Below are 20,576 nucleotides of genomic sequence, written 5' to 3'. Positions count from 1 at the left end.
GAGGGCACTGCCGTTAATGCCATCAGTCTACCTGGGATTAGATTATTGTTGGTGACTGCTGGATCCAGAGTATCAGCTTGGTTTCAAAGTTTAGCTCTGTTTTCCTTTGCCCTAAATTCTCTCTCAGGGAGGCCCTTCCCACATGTTGGTTCTCAGAGCTCCATCTTCCAAGCAAGTAATTCTAGCTGCAAAGGAGTTTATCTTTCTTAGTGGTCCCAGCTAAAGTCATGGTATGGAATTGTTATAAACCAGTTAGTCACATATGCAGCCTTAAACTAACTACTATTATCTGGAGAATGGAGTATGATGGTTGGCCAGACTGGGGCCATGTTCTCATGCCTGGCAGTATCCAGGGTGGAACAAAGGGAATAAGCCTTACTTTTATCTTATGAACTGTGAGGAAGGGCTTGGGAACAATTTCTGTAAGGAAAATAGAGATAGTACTACCAGAAAGTGTATGTGTGTGTGTGCTGGGGAGGGATGGTTGTGGGAGGAGATATGGATAGGCACATAAAAATAAGAGATGCCCCCATGCATTGCTGGTAATGTACTTATCTCATTGAGACACTATCAGGAAAAACTAGTTACCGACTGTTCTGTGCTAGGTACCAAACTATGTGTTTTATCGACATCATCTTATGTAATTTTTAAAAAGATTTATTTATTTATTTGAAAGTCAGAGTTACACAGAAAGAGGAGAGGCAGAAAGAGAGAGAGAGATCTTCCATCTGCTGGTTCACTCCCTGATTGGCAACAGTTGGTGCTGGGCCCATGTGAAGCTAGGAGCCAGGAGTTTATTCTGGGTCTCCCATGTGAGTGCAGGAGCCCAAGGACTTCGGCCATCTTCTACTGCTTTCCCAGGTCATAGCAGAGAGCTGGATGGAAAGTGGAGCAGCCCGGATTCGAACCAGTGCCCATATGGGATGTCGGCACTGCAGGCAGTGGCTTTATCTGCTAGGCCACAGAGACGGCCCCATGTTTTGTTTTTTTACAATGCCATTAGTTGAGTGATATTGCTTTGCATTCTCACACTTGGAAAGTGGAATTTCCTACAGTTAAAGAATTGCCTAAAGTCACTCAGCTGGTTAGTGGAGATTTCAACTCCAGTTTGTCCTTTTTAGAGTCTGTTCTCTTTTGATTATAAAGCTAAAGAAAAAAAGTATACTAAAGACCCTGTAACAGAAAGAACACAAGCTATATGCCACACCCCATTAAGGCCATTCAGATTCTAATATTAAAGGAATAATCACAACCCTGTAGCCCCAGATACACAAAATTTCCACTAATACACTTGAGTGATCATCACAGGGACATTCTATTGCTTTTCTGTAGGGATTATGGGACAAGGAGCTGTAACATGGTATATTTTTCCTTTATTTGATTTCTATATAATTGTGAAATGGATAATATGAATATCTCTTAAAATTTATTTATTTATCTGAAAGGCAAATATGAAAGGCAAATTTGAAAGGAGGGAGGGATGATGAGAGAGAGAGAGATACCTACCATCTAACTGCTGGTTTACTCTCCAAATGACTGCAATGATCAGGGCTGCACCAGGCTAAAGCCAGGGGCCAGGAACTCCATCTAGGTCTCCAGCCTGAATGGCAGAGGCCCATGCACGTGGGCAATCTTCTTTTGCCCACCTAGGCACATTAGCAGGGAGCTAGATTGCAGCCATGACTTGAACCAGCACTCACATGGGATGCCATTGTCACAAGTGGTGGCTTAACCTGCTGCACCATAATGCTGGCCCCAAGTTAACATGGATATTAAGGTTAACTGAAATGGGAAAAAAAATCTTAAAAAGACTTAGAAAATGTGTGTGAAAGTAGAACAAGACAGGACTAATGTTTTCTCTGGTGACAATAATGGGGATGTGGCTATATGTGTCAGTGTCTCATTCATTGAGCTGCTTCTTCTTCTAGTTCCAAGATGGCTAATAGTTTCCAATTCATGTGTCAGTTCCAGTTGGTTGAGGGTAAACCATTTAGAGTGTTATGAGGGGAGAGTTCTGAACCTAGGGGGAAAAAGGACTGTGATTAGATTAGTGATGTCTGTAACGGGTACTGGAGAGGAAGGTAACAGATGCTTTCCAAATACTAAAATTCTGTATCCTAGGAAGCAGCAACTTCTTCGAGTAACTGTCAGGCTTCATATGTATGGATTCATGTACTTGATGATAGATTACTTTATTGCTAATATTTCCATGGTGGGGAATCTTTGGTGAACTTTCTAGTGATCCAAACTGTAACAAACCACAAATCAAAATGGATAGCTTTATTTTCCTGTTAGGAAAAAAGTCCGTTTTTTGCTCAGAACTTGCTTAGGAGTAGGGTGGGAGAATTTGTAAAAATGTACCTGTAATTAGTAAAGTTTTGAGATCACTTTTCCTTTTAAGTGAACTTCATAGGTGGAATGATCCTTTATCTCTCAATGTAACCATTTACCTGTCTATATATTGTAAAATGTCATGTAGTTGTAGTCAGATTTCTAAATAAGTTTGTTTTTACTTACCACTTTTTTCATTTTGCAGATCTCTGATTGGAGTAATTTTCTGGTACAGACTACGACAAGAATGCATTGAAAATTCTGGTCAACAGTGGAAATATTGACATAAGCCCCAACTTAGTATAGCATTTCTTCTCTTGAAAAGTAACTCATAATACAAGAAAAATGTATGGAAGTGCAAGAACAATCACCAATCTGGAAGGTAGTCCTTCCAGGTCTCCTCGTTTGCCAAGGTCACCTCGTTTGGGCCATAGGAGAACAAGTAGTGGGGGAGGTGGAGGAACGGGCAAGACTCTGTCTATGGAAAACATCCAGTCTCTTAATGCAGCCTATGCTACGTCTGGACCCATGTATCTGAGTGATCATGAGGGAGTGGCTTCAACAACTTACCCAAAGGGCACCATGACCCTGGGCAGGGCCACAAATCGAGCTGTATATGGAGGCCGAGTCACAGCCATGGGGAGCAGTCCCAATATTGCTTCCGCTGGACTTTCCCACACAGATGTCCTTTCATATATGGATCAACATGGTGGTCTGACCAGCTCATCCCATCATCACCACCACCAGGTCCCCTCCATGTTGAGGCAGGTAAGAGATAGCACAATGTTAGATCTTCAAGCCCAGCTAAAGGAACTTCAGAGAGAGAATGACCTCCTCCGGAAAGAGCTGGACATCAAGGACAGCAAGTTGGGATCTTCCATGAACAGCATCAAGACATTCTGGAGTCCTGAGCTTAAGAAAGAGAGAGTCTTGAGGAAAGAAGAGGCAGCTCGGATGTCTGTCCTCAAGGAGCAGATGAGGGTTTCCCATGAAGAAAATCAGGTAGGTTATGACTCCCCCTGCATTTTTCAGCCATGGCTTCTCACTGAGTAGTTGATACTGTGCAGATGGCACCTCGACCTGTGCAGAAGAAAAACTTCGGCATCATCAAGAAGGTTATAGCTTAGAATGTATTTATCTTTGGCATTACAAGACAGTATAAGAAATATGAGGTCACAACTTGTGGTTTCCATTTTTTCCAATCTTTGCAGAAGTGTGTGTGGGGCTACTTATTGCCTAAATTTTGACCTTGGTAAATTTTGTTTTCTTTTTCAACAGTTGCAGCATCTCAGATGTACCTCTCTCTGAATAGAAGAGGAAAATGTTAATTTCTGCAAGAGTAGACCATTTAGAGGGCCACTTTTGAGTGGCGAATAGATTTTTTAGAGAACACCAGCAGTGTTACTTCCTTCTGAAATGGATAGGGTTTGTTCTCTAAGTGGTAAATGGAGCAATATGGAATGGGATGGGATTCAATGGATTTGATATCATGTTAGAGACACACAGTAAATTTTAATTTAGTCTTACTGTCTTTATCCATTCAATATTAATTAACTACTCTGTTTACATGGTGCCCCATTGTGCACATTCATTTACACATACAAACACACACGTAAACAACACAAAAGCTTGACAAAAAACTAAAAAAAAACTACCTACTCTGTGTGCAAGTCACCTTCTTACTTTTCACTGATCCGTCCTTCATGTCGCACAAGGTTAGTTTCCCCATGTTTGCCTGCAGGTAGGCCATTACCATGCATTAAAGCTCTCTGTGATTACTCTTTTTTTTTTTTTTTTTTTTAGATTTATTTGTTTATTTGAAAGAGTTACAGAGAGGCAGAGGCAGAGAGAGAGAGTGAGAGAGTGAGAGAGAGAGAGAGAGAGAGAGGTCTTCCATCCACTGGTTCACTCTCCAAATGGCTGCAATAGCTGGAGCTGCCCTGATCTGAAGCCAGGAGCCAAGAGCTTCTTCTGGGTCTCCCATGCAGGTGTAAGGACTTGGGCCATCTTCCACTGCTTTCCCAGGCCATAGCAGAGAGCTGGATTGGAAGTGGAGCATCTGGGACTTGAACCAGTGCCTAATGGGGTGCTGGCACTAGAGTCAGCGGCTTTACCTGCTACGCCATAGCCCCCTTTAATTACTCTTTATCTCCTTTACTGAGCCTGTCACACCTTCCACTCGAAGACCTGGGCCAGTCTTTGCAGCCTTTTCTTGTACCACCTCCCTTCATGTCTATGCTACCTGTACGAATACTTGGTAACTCTCACATATACCCAGGGTCTCCAACCTCAATACCTTTGCTCTTGCTGCTTCCTTTTCCTGGTGGGCTTTTTCATACCTCTTTTTCCTCCTGTCACTTCCGTTTCTATCAGTCTGTATTTTTAAAGCCTACTTGGGAGGCCCATTTTATATGCTGCTACTTTTTTTAAGGGCTTGGGGGTCAGGTATGCTTGGGTTTAAATCCAAGACTCACTTCTTATTGGTGGTTAAAGAGGAACAAAGAGATGAGGAGCAGAGGAAGCTGTGCCATTTGGCTTATAAATCTCCAGGTATCATTTAACTTTCTTTGGAAATGTGAGATAACTCTACTTGGCTGAATCCATGATTCTCCAATTGGTGTTAATGCTGGCCTAATGAAGTTCTCAGGTTTTCTTGGGGTTACCTGCTGAACCACCTATGTATTTCCCTGGCTAGAAACTGCTTTTGGAGACGTCTTTGGAGTCTAAGCTCCTGTGGAGGCATTTGTGACCTGAAAAAAATCTGCCCCTTATTCTTCTTTTATGTGCATAAAGCAATCACCTGCAATCACCTTATCGCTTTGACTGTCTCACAGAGCCATTGCTGGTTTTCAGATGTGGAAATGAGATTTTTTTTTTTTTTAGTTGGAACAGAAAGCTTTGTTCTTCACCCCTAAATCAAATCTGTGCTCTTCACTATCATTTCTGGTTTTTCCTGACTTTGTTGGTTCATGAAGTCTTTGTGAGCCTGTTACTATGTTCTGCATTTACCCCCTGTTCTGTGTTGGTTTTATCCTCATTTTAGATTTTTGGACAATGGTTTAAAAAGTTAAGGAATGATATAAGTAGTTACAAAAACTTTGAAAGGCATCCTCTAAGCTGTCAACGCCAAAATGGCTTTTATGCTTTTATTATTAAATTTATTTTGGAGCAGACTCTTAATTGTACATATGTATGTATTTATAAATTATATGAGGTGCTACAGTGCAAGCCTATTATCTCTCTTCTAGATATTAATATCTAAATATGGATGAGATGAAGTAAAATAAATTGTATATTGAGGCAAATTTTAATGATACACAAAGGCATTTTTACTTTCAGTAAAAGCTACTTGCTCATTTTTTCAGGGATAGTTCAGTTTACTCCAGGTAGTATCTGTAATTCCACCTGACTGCCCCATGTTACCAGAAGCTGGGAGACAGTGAATGCTTGAGGGAGCTGCTGTTACCCTCTCACACGGACTCTGTACTGTGATCACAGGATGCCAGGATGCTATGGGTATTGTTACAAGTGAGTGTGTAACATATGATCTCATGAAAACCTCAGTGTTAACCTATTAAATATAAGTAAAATGTAAATATTTTCTCTTTTAAGTGAAAGCATATAAAAAGATAGAAGCATAGAGACTCTGTAGACTCAATTTACTTATAATATGATATGGTATTGTAAAAAATATAAAGATTGATAAGAGGCAAGTAATTTGTAGAAAACTGAAGCACTCTTTCTTCCCCTCTTGGATGTATATTAGGATCCCATTTAGAAGCATCTGAGTCCCTGTTGGTCAGGATAGGGTAAGTTCTGCTACAAGCAACCAAGAAATGGCAAATTGCAGTGGCCCAACACACCAGACATGTATTTCTTTTCTTTCTTTCTCTTTTTAAAAAAGATTTTATTATTTATTTACTTGAAAGACAGGGTTGGGGAGAGAGAGAGAGAGAGAGAAAGAGGAAGAGAGAGAGAGAGAGAGAAGAGAAGAGAAGAAGAAAAGAGAAGAAGAGAAGAGATAGATCTTCCACCAGCTGGTTTACTCCCCAAATGGTGGCAATGGCTAAGGCTGGGCCAGGTTGAAGCCAGGAGCCTGACGCTTCATCCAGGTCTCTTGCATGGGTGGCAGGGGCCCAAGCACTTAGGCCATCTTCTGCTGTTTTCCCAGGAACATTAGTAGGGAGCTGGATAAGAATTAGAGCCTCCGAGATTCTAACTGGTGCCCATTGGGGATGCTGGCGTTGCATGCAGCAGCTTTTTTTTTTTTTTTTTTTTTGACAAACAGAGTGGACAGTGAGAGAGAGACAGAGAGAAAGGTCTTCCTTTTCCGTTGGTTCACCCCCCGCAATGGCCGCTGCGACCGGTGCACTGTGGCCGGCACACCGCGCTGATCCGAAGGCAGGAGCCGGGTGCTTCTCCTGGTCTCCCATGTGGGTGCAGGGCCCAAGGACCTGGGCCATCCTCCACTGCACTCCTGGGCCACAGCAGAGAGCTGGAGTGGAAGAGGAGCAACCGGGACAGAATCTGGTGCTCCGACCAGGACCCGGGGTGCCAGCGCCGCAGGCAGAGGATTAGCCTAGTAGGCCGCGGTGCCGGGCCACATGCAGCAACTTTACATGCTGTGCCACAACCCCTCCAATGGTTCCCCGCCCCCCTTTAAGATTTTATTGTTTATTTATTTATTTGAGAGAGAGAGTGAGAGAGAGGGAAAGAGAGAGAGAAGTAGATGTATTTCTTACTTGCCTAAAGTATGGAAGTTTGGAGCAGGTCAAGGGACTCCCCAAGACAGCCCTTCTCCATGCAGTGACTCAGAATCCAGGCCTTCTGTGTGCTGATGCATAGCTTCAAGGTCACCACACCAGGGCAAGAGAGTGCCTGGAGATGGCATGTTTGCTCTTTAGTTCCTCCCACTGGAAGTGATACAATCAAAGGGAATGGAGGTATAGTCCAGTTTAGTCCTCTCCTCTGCCTTGATAGAGAGGAGAGGCGGATTTGGGGGATCACTCCCAGTGATGTTTTTGCGTTTAAGACTGGAAAGATGAAATGAAGTTTGGACAGCAGTCTAGATGTCTACTGTTGTTGCTGTTTCTATTACCGCTGCTTCTACCAGCAGACATGTATTGAGGGCTTACTCTGTGCTAGGAATTGTACCTAGAGCTTTGGGTACATTATCTTCTTTATTTTTTGCATTAGACATCTGAGGTAGGTGCTAGAATCGTTCCTTTATGGATATAACATAAATATAGAGATTATAAGCACCTGGCCCAAGTTCACAACTGGAAGTGGCAGATATTTCTTTTTCATAAATAAATCTTTTTTTAAAAAAAGATTTTATTTATTTATTTGAGAGAGAAAGAGAGAGAGAGAGATCTTTCATCCTCTGGTTCACTTCCCAAATGGCTGCAACAGCCAGAGCAAGATCAATCCGAAGCAGGAGCCAGGACCTTCTTCCAGGTCGCCCATGCAGGTGCAGGAGCCCAAGAAGTTGGGCCATCTTCTATTGCTTTCCCAGGCCATAGCAGAGAGCTAGATTGGAAGTTGAGCAACTGGGACTTATGGGATGCTGGTGCCTCACGCGGAGGCTTAGCCTAATATACCACAGCGCTGGTGAGATAGGTTTTTTAATGCTTTGGTCTATTTCATTCCAAAGTTAAAGTCGTAACTTTATGGTCATCCCTCTCCTTAAAAGATCACTTAGCTCTTGGTAGAATCTTGGTGTAACAGGAAACTTATATTCCATATATTTAGATAGACAAAGTGACTAATTTTAATAGGATGACTAAGAATATGATTCAGTTTAATTTGGGTTTTTATTCTTAACTAGGAATTTATTTCTTTTTCCTAGAAATGGCTTCTATTCCTCTTTTCCATAGTTTGTTTCCCTTTAGAGGAAAAATCATGGAAGAATTTTTGTATGGAAGAAAGAAACAAAAAAGACATGAGAGACATTTGACTGTAGTTTCCTCCACTATAGCAACCAAAGACTGTCTATACAAATGTCCTTCTTCCAGAATTGTTTATATAGGTAGGCTTTTACTCATATAAATTCAGGTGATTTAAAGCAATGTAAAACATACCATGAGAAACAGGCCATTACAGGGTAGAAGTGAGGAAACTCAGGTATTCTTATATGGCTTTTGGTGCTGGCTTTTGGTTTAGTGGTTAGGAGACCCACATCTCACATTGGAGTACCTGGATTTGAAACCTGGTTTTGGCTCCTAACTCCTGCTTCCTGCCAGTGCAGCCCTGGGAGGCAGCAGTGATGGCTCAAGTAATTGGGTTCTTGCCACCCACATGGGAGACCTGGATTGGGTTTCTGGCTCCTGGTTTCAGCCTGATCATTCATTGTGGGCATTTGGCGAGTGAACTAGTGGGTGAAAACACTCTCTTTCTGTTTATCTACCTTGCAAATACATAAATAAAAATTAGAAAATATGATTCTCCAACTCTTTAAGAAAAAACTGCCATATTTATCTATTTATTTGAAAGGCAGAGAGTTACAGAGAGTGAGCAAAAGAGAGAGAGAGAGAGAGAGAGAGAGAGAGAGAGAGATCTTCTTCTGCTAGTTTACTCCCCAGATGGTTGCAATACCCAGGGCTGGGCCAGTCTGAACCCAGAAGCCTGGAACTGCATCCACGTTTCACACATGGGTGGCAGGGACCAAACATGGGGTCATCTTCTACTACTTCTCCAGGTTAGCAGGAAGCTGGATCTAAAGTGGAGCAGTTGAGGTTCAAACTGGCATTCATACGGTATGCTGGTATTGCAGGTGCCAGCTTTAAGCTGCTTCATCGCAATGCTGCCCCCTACTCCAAAAATGCTCTTATATATGAAATTCATGGTTCTGCAAATTCAATGCTTTCTAGCACAGGCCATTCCCCTTATGTGCAGTGTTGTAGAGGGCCCTTGTTTATCAATTTCTTGGCAATATTTTTTTAACTTTTATATAATAAATATAAATTTCCAAAGTACAGCTTTTGGATTACAGTGTTTTTTTCCCCCTATAACTTCCCTCCCACCCACAACCCTCCCTTCTCGCCTCCCTCTCCCCTTCCATTCACGTCAAGATTAATTTTCAATTATCTTTATATATAGAAGATCCATTTAGTATATATTAAGTAAAGATTTCAACAGTTTGCACCCACACAGAAACACAAAGTGTAAAGTACTGTTTGAGTACTAGTTATAGCATTAATTCACATTGTACAACACATTAAGGACAGAGATCCTATATGGGGAGTAAGTGCACAGTGACTCCTGTTGTTGATTTAAGATTGACACTCTTGTTTATGGTGTCAGTCATCATCCCAGGCTCTTGTCATGAGCTCCCAAGGCTATGGAAGCCTTTTGAGTTCGCTGACTTTGATCTTATTCCGACAGGGTCATAGTCAAAGTGGAAGTTCTCTCCTCCCTTCAGAGAAAGGTACCTCTTTCTTTGATGGCCCATTCTTTCCACTGGGATCTCACTCGCAGAGATCTTTCATTTAGGTGTTTTTTTTTTTTTTTTTTTTTTTTTTTTTTTTGCCAGAGTGTCTTGGCTTTCCATGCCTAAAATTCTCTCATGGGCTTTTTATCCATATCCGAATGCCTTAAGGGCTGATTTTGAGGCCAGAGTGCTGTTTAGGGCATCTGCCATTTTATGAGTTTGCTGTGTATCCTGCTTCCCATGTTGGATCGTTCTCTCCTTTTTAATTCTGTCAGTTAGTATTTGCAGATACTGGTCTTGTTTATGTGATCTCTTTGATTCTTAATCTTATCATTATGATCAATTGTGAACTGAAATTGAGCACTTAGACTAGTGAGATGGCATTGGTACATGCCACCTTGATGGGATTGAATTGGAATTCCCTGTCACGTTTCTAACTCTACCGTTTGGGGCAAGTCCCAGTTGATCATGTGCCAAACTGTACATCTCCTCCCTCTCTTATTCCCACTCTTATATTTAACAGAGATCACTTTTCAGTTAAATTTCAACACTTAAGAATAATTGTGTATTAATTAAAGAGTTCAACCAATAGTATTAAGAAGAACAAAAAAATACTAAAAGGGATAAAGTATTAAGTTGTTCATTGACAGTCAGGACAAGGGCTAATCAAGTCACTGTTTCTCATAGTGTCCATTTCACTTCAGCAGGTTTCCTTTTTGGTGCTCAGTTAGTTGTCACTGATCAGGGAGAACATATGATATTTGTCCCTTTGGGACTGGCTTATTTCACTCAGCATGATGTTTTCCAGATTCCTCCATTTTGTTGCAAATTACTGGATTTCATTTTTTTTTTTACTGCTGTATAGTATTTTATAGAGTACATGTCCCATAATTTCTTTATCCAGTCTTGCAGTAGACTTTGAAGTCCTCATCGTTCTGTCCAAGAAAGCTGAACCTAACTGCAGACCTAAGGGAGGATACTGAACTCTGTGTGCTATATAACTGTTAAGAACCTTAGGGCCAGTGGGTAGGTAGCCATGGACAGATTTCTTTGTGCAAAGAGTTGATGCTCAGGTCTTTGCATGGAAATCCCATCCCTTTCCCTCATATTCTCCCTCTGCCATCCCCTCAAGCTCTGGCCAGCCCTACTTCTTAGCCACACAAATCTGCATGCATGTAAATACATTTGTAACCACTAACAGTTACAGTACTAGAATTTGGAATTATGTGCTTGCATCATACACCAGGGTGCATGGACACAGATTTATCTTTGTGTTGTCACTTGTGCTTTTACTTCATGGTGTACTTTCTTAAAGTGGGTAGAAGCCAGCGCCGCGGCTCAATAGGCTAATCCTCCGCCTTGCGGCGCCGGCACACCGGGTTCTAGTCCTGGTCAGGGCACCGGATTCTGTCCCAGTTGCCTCTCTTCCAGGCCAGCTCCCTGCTGTGGCCCGGGAGTGCAGTGGAGGATGGCCCAATTTCTTGGGCCCTGCACCCCATGGGAAACCAGGATAAGCACCTGGCTCCTGCCTTCGGATCAGTGCGATACGCCGGCCGCAGCGCACAGGCCACGGCGGCCGTTGGAGAGTGAACCAACGGCAAAAGGAAGACCTTTCTCTCTGTCTCTCTCTCTCTCACTGTCCACTCTGCCTGTCAATAAATAAATAAATAAATAAATAAATAAATAAAGTGGGTAGAGCAAGGCCCAGTATTATGGACAGGCAACCCTTATGGACAACTAACCTGCAAACTGATCTGGGGAAGCCCAGAGAGAAAATATTAAGATCGTACATTCTGCAGCTACTTGAGGCTCCCCTCTTGTTATTTTTAGTGACTTGTAGGGATAAATGTTGCAGGGGAAGGATGGATGTAACTACAGGGAAGTAAAGTGGCCTGATTTCTCTAAAAGGATATTGGTTTGTCTTTTCATCACAGCTCCATTCTGTTCACCTTTGTGATGGAGATCAGAGAGCAGACATTTTTCAGAAAATTCAAAAGAACATATTTTGCAGTTTGATGCATATTCCTGGATATGGGTGTAATAATTAGCTTTGCATTTTTCATGGATTTTTTTTTCCAAATTAAGTATACACGCAGCAATTTTCAGACATTTTCCTAGGTTGTGCATGGCTAGCTGCAGCTATGCATGGATATAAATAGCATCACACACACTAGGAGATTGTACTAGATCTAATATTTACCCACTCTGTGTGTGCAGAAGTGGGACAAGGTCACTGGGAAATGTAACCCAAGAAGTGTAAGTAAACCTGTCTGGGGAGTTTATGGCTTTTAAGCCATGGTTATGTGATAACTTCTATTTCTGGTTTAACATGATAGGAAAGAATCTACCATAAATCAATATTAATATGAGTTTTTTTTCAAATTGAATGTATGATTTATTGATTCTTATTCTGAGACTGGAACTTGAAGAGATTGAGATGGATCATATTTCTTTGTTCATTATCATATTTTCCTTTTATTCCAAGAGCATCAGGGATATTTCAATAGGGGTCATCTACTCTGTTCCAAAATACTCATGTACTTGTGAGTGTCCAGGTATGATGGGTTGTAGCAATTGGAAGTGAGTGATAGGATTTATTTTATTCCTTGTTAAGAAGCTGAGAGGCAGCTACATAGATCATTATTTGCTGATAGTTTAATGGCAACTGTGGTCGTTGGTAGCTTTGGGATCCGCATGGAAGGAAGGCCTATACTTCTGGAAATGTAAAGTTCCTACCTGTACTTCTTGGGAAGAAGAGTCCTTGTCAAGGTCCCCGCGGGTGCCTAAAGGTCAACCAATGAGGATCAGACCCGCCTTAACCTTTAACCCCCATGCCCTGAATCTATAAAAGGAGCACTCCCAATCTCTGATGCGCGACTTCCCCGGCCCCCGCTCTGTTGCTCTGTTGGGACCGGGGAACCTCGCCCGGGAGCGGAATCCCAATAAAAGCCTGTGAATTAATTGATTCGACTGCCTGGGAAGATTTGTTACACGGCGGACACCTTGCAGTCATCTCAAGTCCTGAGTATTTGTGGAATCCAGGGCTGAACTCAAGAGTGTTGGATCACTTCATGTCTGTGGGTAGGATTTAGATGTGTTCACTACCAAGAAAGACCTGTCTCACTCCTGTGCCTTTTTTAGATGTAGATCTACATTTTTCTGGTCAAAGAAACTGAAAATACAACATATTGGATATACCTATCCTGGAATTCATAATGCATATGTTCTCAGTGGAATTGTATCCCTATAAAAGTATACGTCAAAGCTCTAATCCCCAGGACATCAGAATGTGACCTTATTAGGAGATGGGACTTATACTGAGGTAGTAAAAATAAAAATGAGGTCTTTAAGGTGGGCCCTAATCTGATATGACTGTTGGCCTTATAGGAAGAGGGAAGTCCTGACACAGATACAGGCACCCATAGAGGGAAGGTGATGTAAAGACCCCTAAGGAGAAGGTGACTTTGTGGTACAAGCCAAGGAGAGAGGCTTAGGACAGATTCTTCCCTCACAGCCTGCAGAAGGAACCAGGTTTGCTAACACCTTGATCTTGGAGTTTGAGGCTCCAGGCTATGAGACAATAAATGTCTGCAGTATTTTGTTATGACAGCCCTAACACGTGAACTCACTATGTCATCAGAGATGTTCCGACTTGCAGTTAAAAAATGTTTATTAAATTTGCTTAAACATAGCAATTTTCCAATCTTAATTGACCTTGAAATTTTATCTTAAACTAAGTGGAAGAGCCCATGTATTAGACAGCTATTGCTTGGCCGGCTCTGTGGCTCAATAGGCTAATCCTCCGCCTGCGGCGCCAGCACCCCAGGTGCTAGTCCTGGTAGGGGCACCGGTTTCTGTCCCGGTTGCCTCTCTTCCAGGCCAGCTCTCTGCTGTGGCCCGGGAGTGCAGTGGAGGATGGCCCAAGTCTTTGGGCCCTGCACCCGCATGGGAGACCAGGAGGAAGCACCTGGCTCCTGGCTTTGGATCAGCGTGATGCGCTGGTCGCAGCGCACCGGTCGCGGTGGCCATTGGAGGGTGAACCAATGGCAAAGGAAGACCTTTCTCTCTGTCTCTCTCTCTCTCACTGTCCACTCTGCCTGTCCCACCCCCCCCACAAAAAAAAGACAGCTATTGCTGCAATAATGCTGTAGAACAAATCATCTCCAAACTTTTTTTGCTCATAAAGACAAGTATTCCTCTTCCCCTCTCCTATCTGTGGGTTAGCTGTGACTTCTTTGGTCCGGGTTGGAATCTGGGCACCGGACTCTAGGCTACAAGTTGGCTTTAGATGTAATCCTCCTGACTCCATGTTTTCCTTGGCACAGCAGCTACTCAGGTCTTAATGGTGGATCATGGATGCCAAGTATCCAGCCAGATTCAATGAACACTTTTAAAGCCTCTGTTGTATCATGCCCACTAATATTCTCTTGACCAAAGCACACCTCATGCCCAAGCCCAAAGTCAGTAGTATTGAGGAAATCTACTCCCTGCCAAGGCACAAGTGAATGGGGTGAATACATATGTGTGTATCTTTAGAAACTTCTAATAGATATTCCTAGAACTAAGGATGGAAAATAACACTTCGGGAAAGGCCGCTCTGCTTCAGTAGCACCTCTGGAAGGGAGATGAGAAAGGAGACCTGTGAAGGTGGATGAACACTTCTTTTTTTTTTTTAAGATTTGTTTTATTTATTTGAAACAGAATTACAGAGAAAGGAAGAGACAAAGGGAAAGAGGTCTTCCATCCGCTGGTTCACTCCCTAAATCGATGCAGTGGCCAGAGCTGAGTCGAACTGAAGCCAGGAGCCAGGCTTTTCGGTCTTCCACGTGGGTGTAGGGGCTCAAGCACTTGGGCCACCCTCCACTGTTTTCCCAGGCACATTAGTAGGGAGCTGGATCCAAAGTGGGGCAGCTGGGACTTGAACCGTCATCCATATAGGATGCCTGTGCTGCAGGCCAGGGCATTAACCAGCTGCACTACAGCGCTGACCCTGGATGAGCACTTTCAATGTGGTCGAAGTTTCCATCAGTGGCTGGGCCTTCCAGAGTGTCCTGATGATGCCCGATTAATGCCTGAAGAGGCCAACAAAACTAATTGGAAACCTGAGGTATTCTAGGAAAGCTTTTGTTTTCCTGATTAAAGGAATGAATGTCATCAGCAATGCTCTTCCCACATTCTTCCTGTCTCAAGTATTGATATGATGCCTGCAGTGATGTCCGCCATGTTGTAACTGTGAAAGAAAGCCCGAGACATATTCCCTGTCCTCTCTGAGCAGTTGTACCAGCACCGGCAGGGGCCTGCCTCCAGACTCCTACTCATGTCAGAAAATAAATCTCTTGTAGTTGTAGTCACTGTGGGTTGGGCATTCTATTAGTTGTAGCTCAATACCTTTCAAACTGATGGAATATGGGAAATTGTTCATTGATAACCATTATTCATAATAATTACCCATGTTGATAACCCCTCTAAAACAACAGGTTCATTTCAATGAGGTTAAATGAGATTTTAGAAGAACTTACACATTAGGACAAAAATCCTACTTACTAATTAATTTATGTGAGAATCTAAAGTAGTAACATGATTGCCACCCAAAGCCAGGATAAGCAAAAATGGGAAATTTATTAATTTCTGCAAAATTGCAAAAAAAAGCTTCAGCTGTGGAGCTTTGGGTTGACTGGATCCAGAACTTCAGAGCACAGAAGGACTTTGTACATCCTCATTGCTTCATTTCTGATTTTCAGTGTCTGCCTCTGTCCAAGGGGACTTCAGAAAGTTTGTGGAGGGGCTGGTGCTTTGGGGTAGTAGGTTAAGCCTCCACCTGTGGCGCTTTCATCCCATATAGCGCCGATTTGAGTCCCTGTTGCTCCACTTCTGATCCAAGTCCCTAATAATGGTCTGGGAAAGCAGTAGAAGATGGTCCAAGTGCTTGGGCCCCTGTACCCATATGAGATGCCTGGAAGAAGCTTTTGGCTCCTGGTTTCAGATTGGCCCAGCTCTGGCCATTGTAGCCATTTGGGGATTGAACCAGCAGATGGAAGACTTCTGTCTCTCCCTCTCTGTTTCTCAACTAAATCTTAAAAAAAAGTTTGTAGAAATTTAAAAGATATGGTTAACTGTTACAAAAAAATTTCATGAACTTTTGAAGTACTGTCTTACGCAAGCCCTATCTTTGTCTTTGTGTGATCTTTTCTTTGTGTGTGCAAGTATTTTAGAACCACAATTTAAGAGTCATGAGAGTTGCTTATCTTCACTTTCTGCTTGGAAAATTCATGGAGGGTCTCTTGTGCCATGGTCATATCCTACCTCTAGGACTTGTGTGTGTGTGTGTGTGTGTGATAGAAGAGGGAGCTATGTGAGAAGGGATAGCTGTGACTGGTGTCCTTATTAGAACTGCAGGCACTGGGAAAGGAGCAATTCTCTAAAGGAACTGGGAAGAAGGATGGAAGGGTGTGCTAGGACAAGGACAACACATCCATGGCATTGACTTGAGCTGTCCTTGGTTTCTCTCTTTCCAGGTATTTCAAAGCTTATCAGTCCTTTCAGGACTGGAGAATTAAGAAGTCAGTCATATTGCTTCTATGTGTAAGTTTATTGAAGTGTGACTGTGTGTGTTTTCCCTTTTCCCAATTGCTACATAGAGACAAGCTCTTAGAAATGGTTAATATGAGTATAAAGTAGTTTAGCAGCATAACAAAGCTTGGGATACTGAATCCTAGCAGGGCAACAACAACAAAAAAATCCATGTTCTTCATCTTGAAAGCCTTTCTTAGCTCTTTAGAGAACTGTAGCTTTTGTCTAGTTTTCCATAAAGCTGGAAAATCTTTGGTCCATACTTAGGTGATGACCAACTCAGACAGAAACTACAATTTTCAATGACTTTCCTAGGTAGGTGAAAACTTCATTTGGTTTGCAAGAGAGATGAGTTGGTACTGAGGCAACAGTTAGTTTCTTTGTTTGCTAGAAGGTAGGAGAATGATTTGAAGTGAAACATACATCTTTGTCACAGATGTTGGTTTTTGCCTCCATAATCTCTTACAGCCAGTCCTAGAATCAATTATATGCACCACATTAGTAACTTTACAGAATTTTATTCCCAGATTTTCGTCTAAAAGACTTGACTAATGGTAGCAGAATAGACATTCTTATATGCTGGACTTGGGAGAGCTAAATGATTTCCACCTTCCATTTTCTCTCTGAATCAATTTATTTAGGCAATGGGATTGTGATAGCACACAAGCAAAATGAACACTTTGGAATATTTCAACAAATAGATGATTTTAGTTTCACTGATGCCCAAGTTACTTATTGCAACCATGCTCAAGGGAGGGGAAGGCAGCGGGAGTGGTCACATTCCCTGCCCACCTAAAATTCTTTGTAGTCAACATCTTCAGAGAACTGCAAGAAGCAAGTTCATGTTGACAGTAGAAAAGTAACAGAGTGATTTTATCAGCCAGTGCAGATGGGGTGGGTTCTGATCCTGGCCTGTGCTGGCCAGAGCCCAATTTCAGTTTCTATAATTAGTTGCAGGTGCAGCTCTTGTGCTGTTGTTTTGGAGTTTGCTGACATCTGTGTGCAAATTCCTACCACCCCCAGTTGGCAGTTGGACTCAATAATGGTTTGGCTTTGTGGGAATATAGAAAATTGTAAATCTATTTCATACATATACAGGGAGAAAGCTGCTCTAAAGGTCAGATTTTGAAAGCTATGGAAATCATTTTCAAAGGTTTGGGAATTGGCTTTTAGGCAGAGTGTGGGCATGCAACCAAGAGCTGGGGCAGACTGACAAACAGAATTCTGGCATGTGCAGTTTTTTCTCTGTTTCTCTGGGAAGCCAACACTTGACTGGATCTTGGGAGGGACATGTGGCTATTTTGTTTTCCAGTAGAAAAAATCCGAAGAGAGGAGTAAAGATGAGGCAGCTACTTCTCATCCTATAAACCCGTGGCTGGGCTCGACTTGTCTGGTTGGGCCATATACATTGATCAAGTTAACTTAGTGGTTCTCATTTGGGGTGATTTGGACAGTGTCAGAAAACATTTTTGGTTGTTACAATGTGGGGAAGTATTCAGTTTGCTACTGGAATCTGGTGGATAAAGGTCAGAGAAGCTGCTAAAAATCCTACAGTGCCCAGGGCAGCCCTCTACATTATCTAGCCTAAATGTCAATTAATGTGAGGTTGAAGAATCTTAAGTTAATCAGGTGATTACTGTAACTTCATATATCATTGCATTTTACCTTCACTCAATGATTTAGTTTCATGTTGTGAAATGATGATCAAACTGTGTATTTTTTAAAGATTTATTTTAAAGGTAGAGTTATAGAGGGGGGGGGGAGAAACACACACACACACACAGAGAGAGAGAGAGAGAGAGAGAGAGAGAGAGAGAGAGAGAGAGATCTGTCTGCTGGTTCACTCCTCAAATGACTGAAATGGCCAGGGGTAGGCCAGGCCAAAGTCAGGAGCCAGGAGCTTTATCCAGGTCTTCCGTGTGGATGTGAGGGCCTAAGAACTTGGGCAGTCTTCTACTGCTTTCCCAGGCACATTATCAGGGAGCCAGATTGGAAGTTGAGCATATGGGGTGCCGGTGTCACAGGTGGCTTTACCTGTGACTCCACATCTGCAGCCCCAAATGTATGTAGGTTTGTGAGAAGGATGATATGAAAGCTAGCACTTGATTCATCATAATGTGGGGAAATTGTCAATGATGTCTTTTTTCTTTTAATTCTTGTCTTGGCCTGAAGTAGTAATGATGAATCTTCAAATATTCTTTCAGAAGTAGGTATTTGGTAAATAGTATCATTTGTATAAGGAAATGGTGTTTTTTTGTTTTTGTTTTTGTTTTTGAGAGACAGAGCTAGAGCTAGAACTAGAGGTAGAGATGAAGAGAGTCTAGCTGCTGGTTCACTCATCAAATGTCCATGGCTGGGCTAGGCTGCAGGAATCCAGTCACTTGAGCCATCACTATTGCCTCCCAGGGTATGCATTAACAGGGAGCTGGAGTCAGGAGCTAGAGCTGGAGCTGGGCATTGAATCCAGGCTCTCCAATGTGGGATGTAGGCATCTTAATAGGAATCTTAACTGCTGTGCCAAATTTCTGCCCCAATAACCTCTTTTTAAAATACTATAATTTCTGTATACGTGCCCTTATGTTTTGTGGTTTTTTGTTTGTTTGTTTGTTTTTGTTTTTTGTCTAGGCCTGACATTGAGGAGAGGGATGAGCATTTTTGAGCACTTTCTATGTGCCAAGAATGTACCAGTTTCTTTCCATGCTCTGTCTTCCTATAAGACATCTCCATTTTATAGACAAGATACAAGGCATGGAGAGATTAAGTGACCCTGCCTGAAGCCTCACTACTAGGTAGAGCTGAAATTTGGTATCAGGTATGCTTAGCTCTAAAATCATGTTGTTTCCACTATCATGAAGGGAAAAACAGGATTCACTTGAAAATCAAGGAATTTGGTGCTGGAATGAAAGCCCTAATATAGGGTGGGAGTAGCAATGTGCTGCCCAACAGCATACTTTTAAAAAAGATTTATTTATTATTATTTTAAGGATTTATTTGAAAGGCAGAATGATGAGGGGGAGGGAATTAGAGAGAGAGAGAGAGAGAGAGAGAGAGAGAAATATCTTCGATCCACTGGTTTACTTACCAAATTGACTATCACTGCCAGGGCTGGCCCATGCCAAAGCCAGAAGTCAGCTTCATCGGGGTCTCCCACATGTGTAGCGGGAATCTGAGTACTTGGCCATCATCTGCTGGGTTAGCAGGAAGCTGGATGGATTGGCAGTGAAGAGTAGCTAGGACTCAACCGAACACTTGCATATGAGGTGCGTGCATCCCAATGTCATCTTAATTTGCTGTGCCACAATGCCTGCTTTCCATGTCTTAAAGAGTTCTGTTAAAGAGGGATACAAAAAGGACAGAGAACAAGATTGAGGAATGAAGTTAGTTGTTGGGAGCAGCAAGCAGGGAGGGCAGGCAGCTGGTAGCAAATGTATTCTTGTCAATTAAATGAGCAGAGGAGAGCATCAAGGGAGCACTCCTCCCTTGGAAACTCATCCATAAAGATGGGAGGAAGCAAGTCTAGGACTGACTGGAAAATTAAAACCACAGGTGGCAGAGGAATAAGAGAGATTATCTGCCAGGTTTCTCATTAAAGGCCTGACAGATGCATTCAGGTGGTTATGACTTTGACAAATTTCCAGGATGCACAAGAACAGAGAGAGCTTCAGGGATGGGGCTGCTCTTTATTTTGGATTACTTGATTCTAATGAAGCTTGGCCTTCATGACCTGGCCTCTATCTTCAGAGGCCTGAGGGTAGCCTGCTGGCCTCCTGGCCCAGCAATCCTTCTACTGGCACCTCTTAAGTTCTTTTTTAGTTGGTATCTGACCTGCCTAGGGTGGTCACACCCATTCAGCCTTTGTCTTTGGATTGTTCCACAGCTTGTGTTTTAAAATAAGGTCTTCCTCTTTTGGGTCCCAGCCTTCCTGATTTCTGCCTTTCCTGGCAACTTTTCCCCGTAAAACCTCTTTTTTTAATTCTCCTTGAGAATCCAGACCATGCATTTACTTATTCATTCAGTCACTTCTTATTTAAGGGAGCATATGGTTGCACGTAGCAGAACCCCATTCAAGTTGAGGGGAAAATGGAGGATTGACTAGGAATACATAAGGATTCATCCCAGACCCTAAGGGTAGGTAGGGAAATGAAGTCACTAGGGGCTGGAATCAGAAGGTATGTGAAGGGTGATCAAGAATATGGATAAAGTCAATCTCTCAGTCTCTCCCTTGCACCACAAGCACACATCTCTA

The 20,576-nt window shown here is 42.5% G+C and overlaps 1 protein-coding gene across 5 annotated transcripts in view; it reads left to right on the top strand.

The window, feature by feature from the left end:
• ERC2 (ELKS/RAB6-interacting/CAST family member 2) overlaps positions 1 to 20,576 on the top strand; it is a 1,040,531-nt gene that overhangs the window by 32,313 nt on the left and 987,642 nt on the right. For all 5 annotated transcript variants that reach the window (XM_062201107.1, XM_062201108.1, XM_062201106.1 and 2 more), the window contains one exon: positions 2,537 to 3,333. In XM_062201107.1, the coding sequence (XP_062057091.1) occupies positions 2,677 to 3,333 (657 nt within the window). In that variant the 5' untranslated portion in view covers positions 2,537 to 2,676. The remainder of the gene's footprint in view (positions 1 to 2,536; positions 3,334 to 20,576) is intronic.

This window comes from Lepus europaeus, chromosome 9 (genome assembly GCF_033115175.1).
Source record: "Lepus europaeus isolate LE1 chromosome 9, mLepTim1.pri, whole genome shotgun sequence".
NCBI classification, from domain to species: Eukaryota; Metazoa; Chordata; class Mammalia; order Lagomorpha; family Leporidae; genus Lepus; species Lepus europaeus.
Note: the sequence above shows the minus strand (reverse complement) of the source record. Positions and strands in the feature narration are given on the sequence as shown.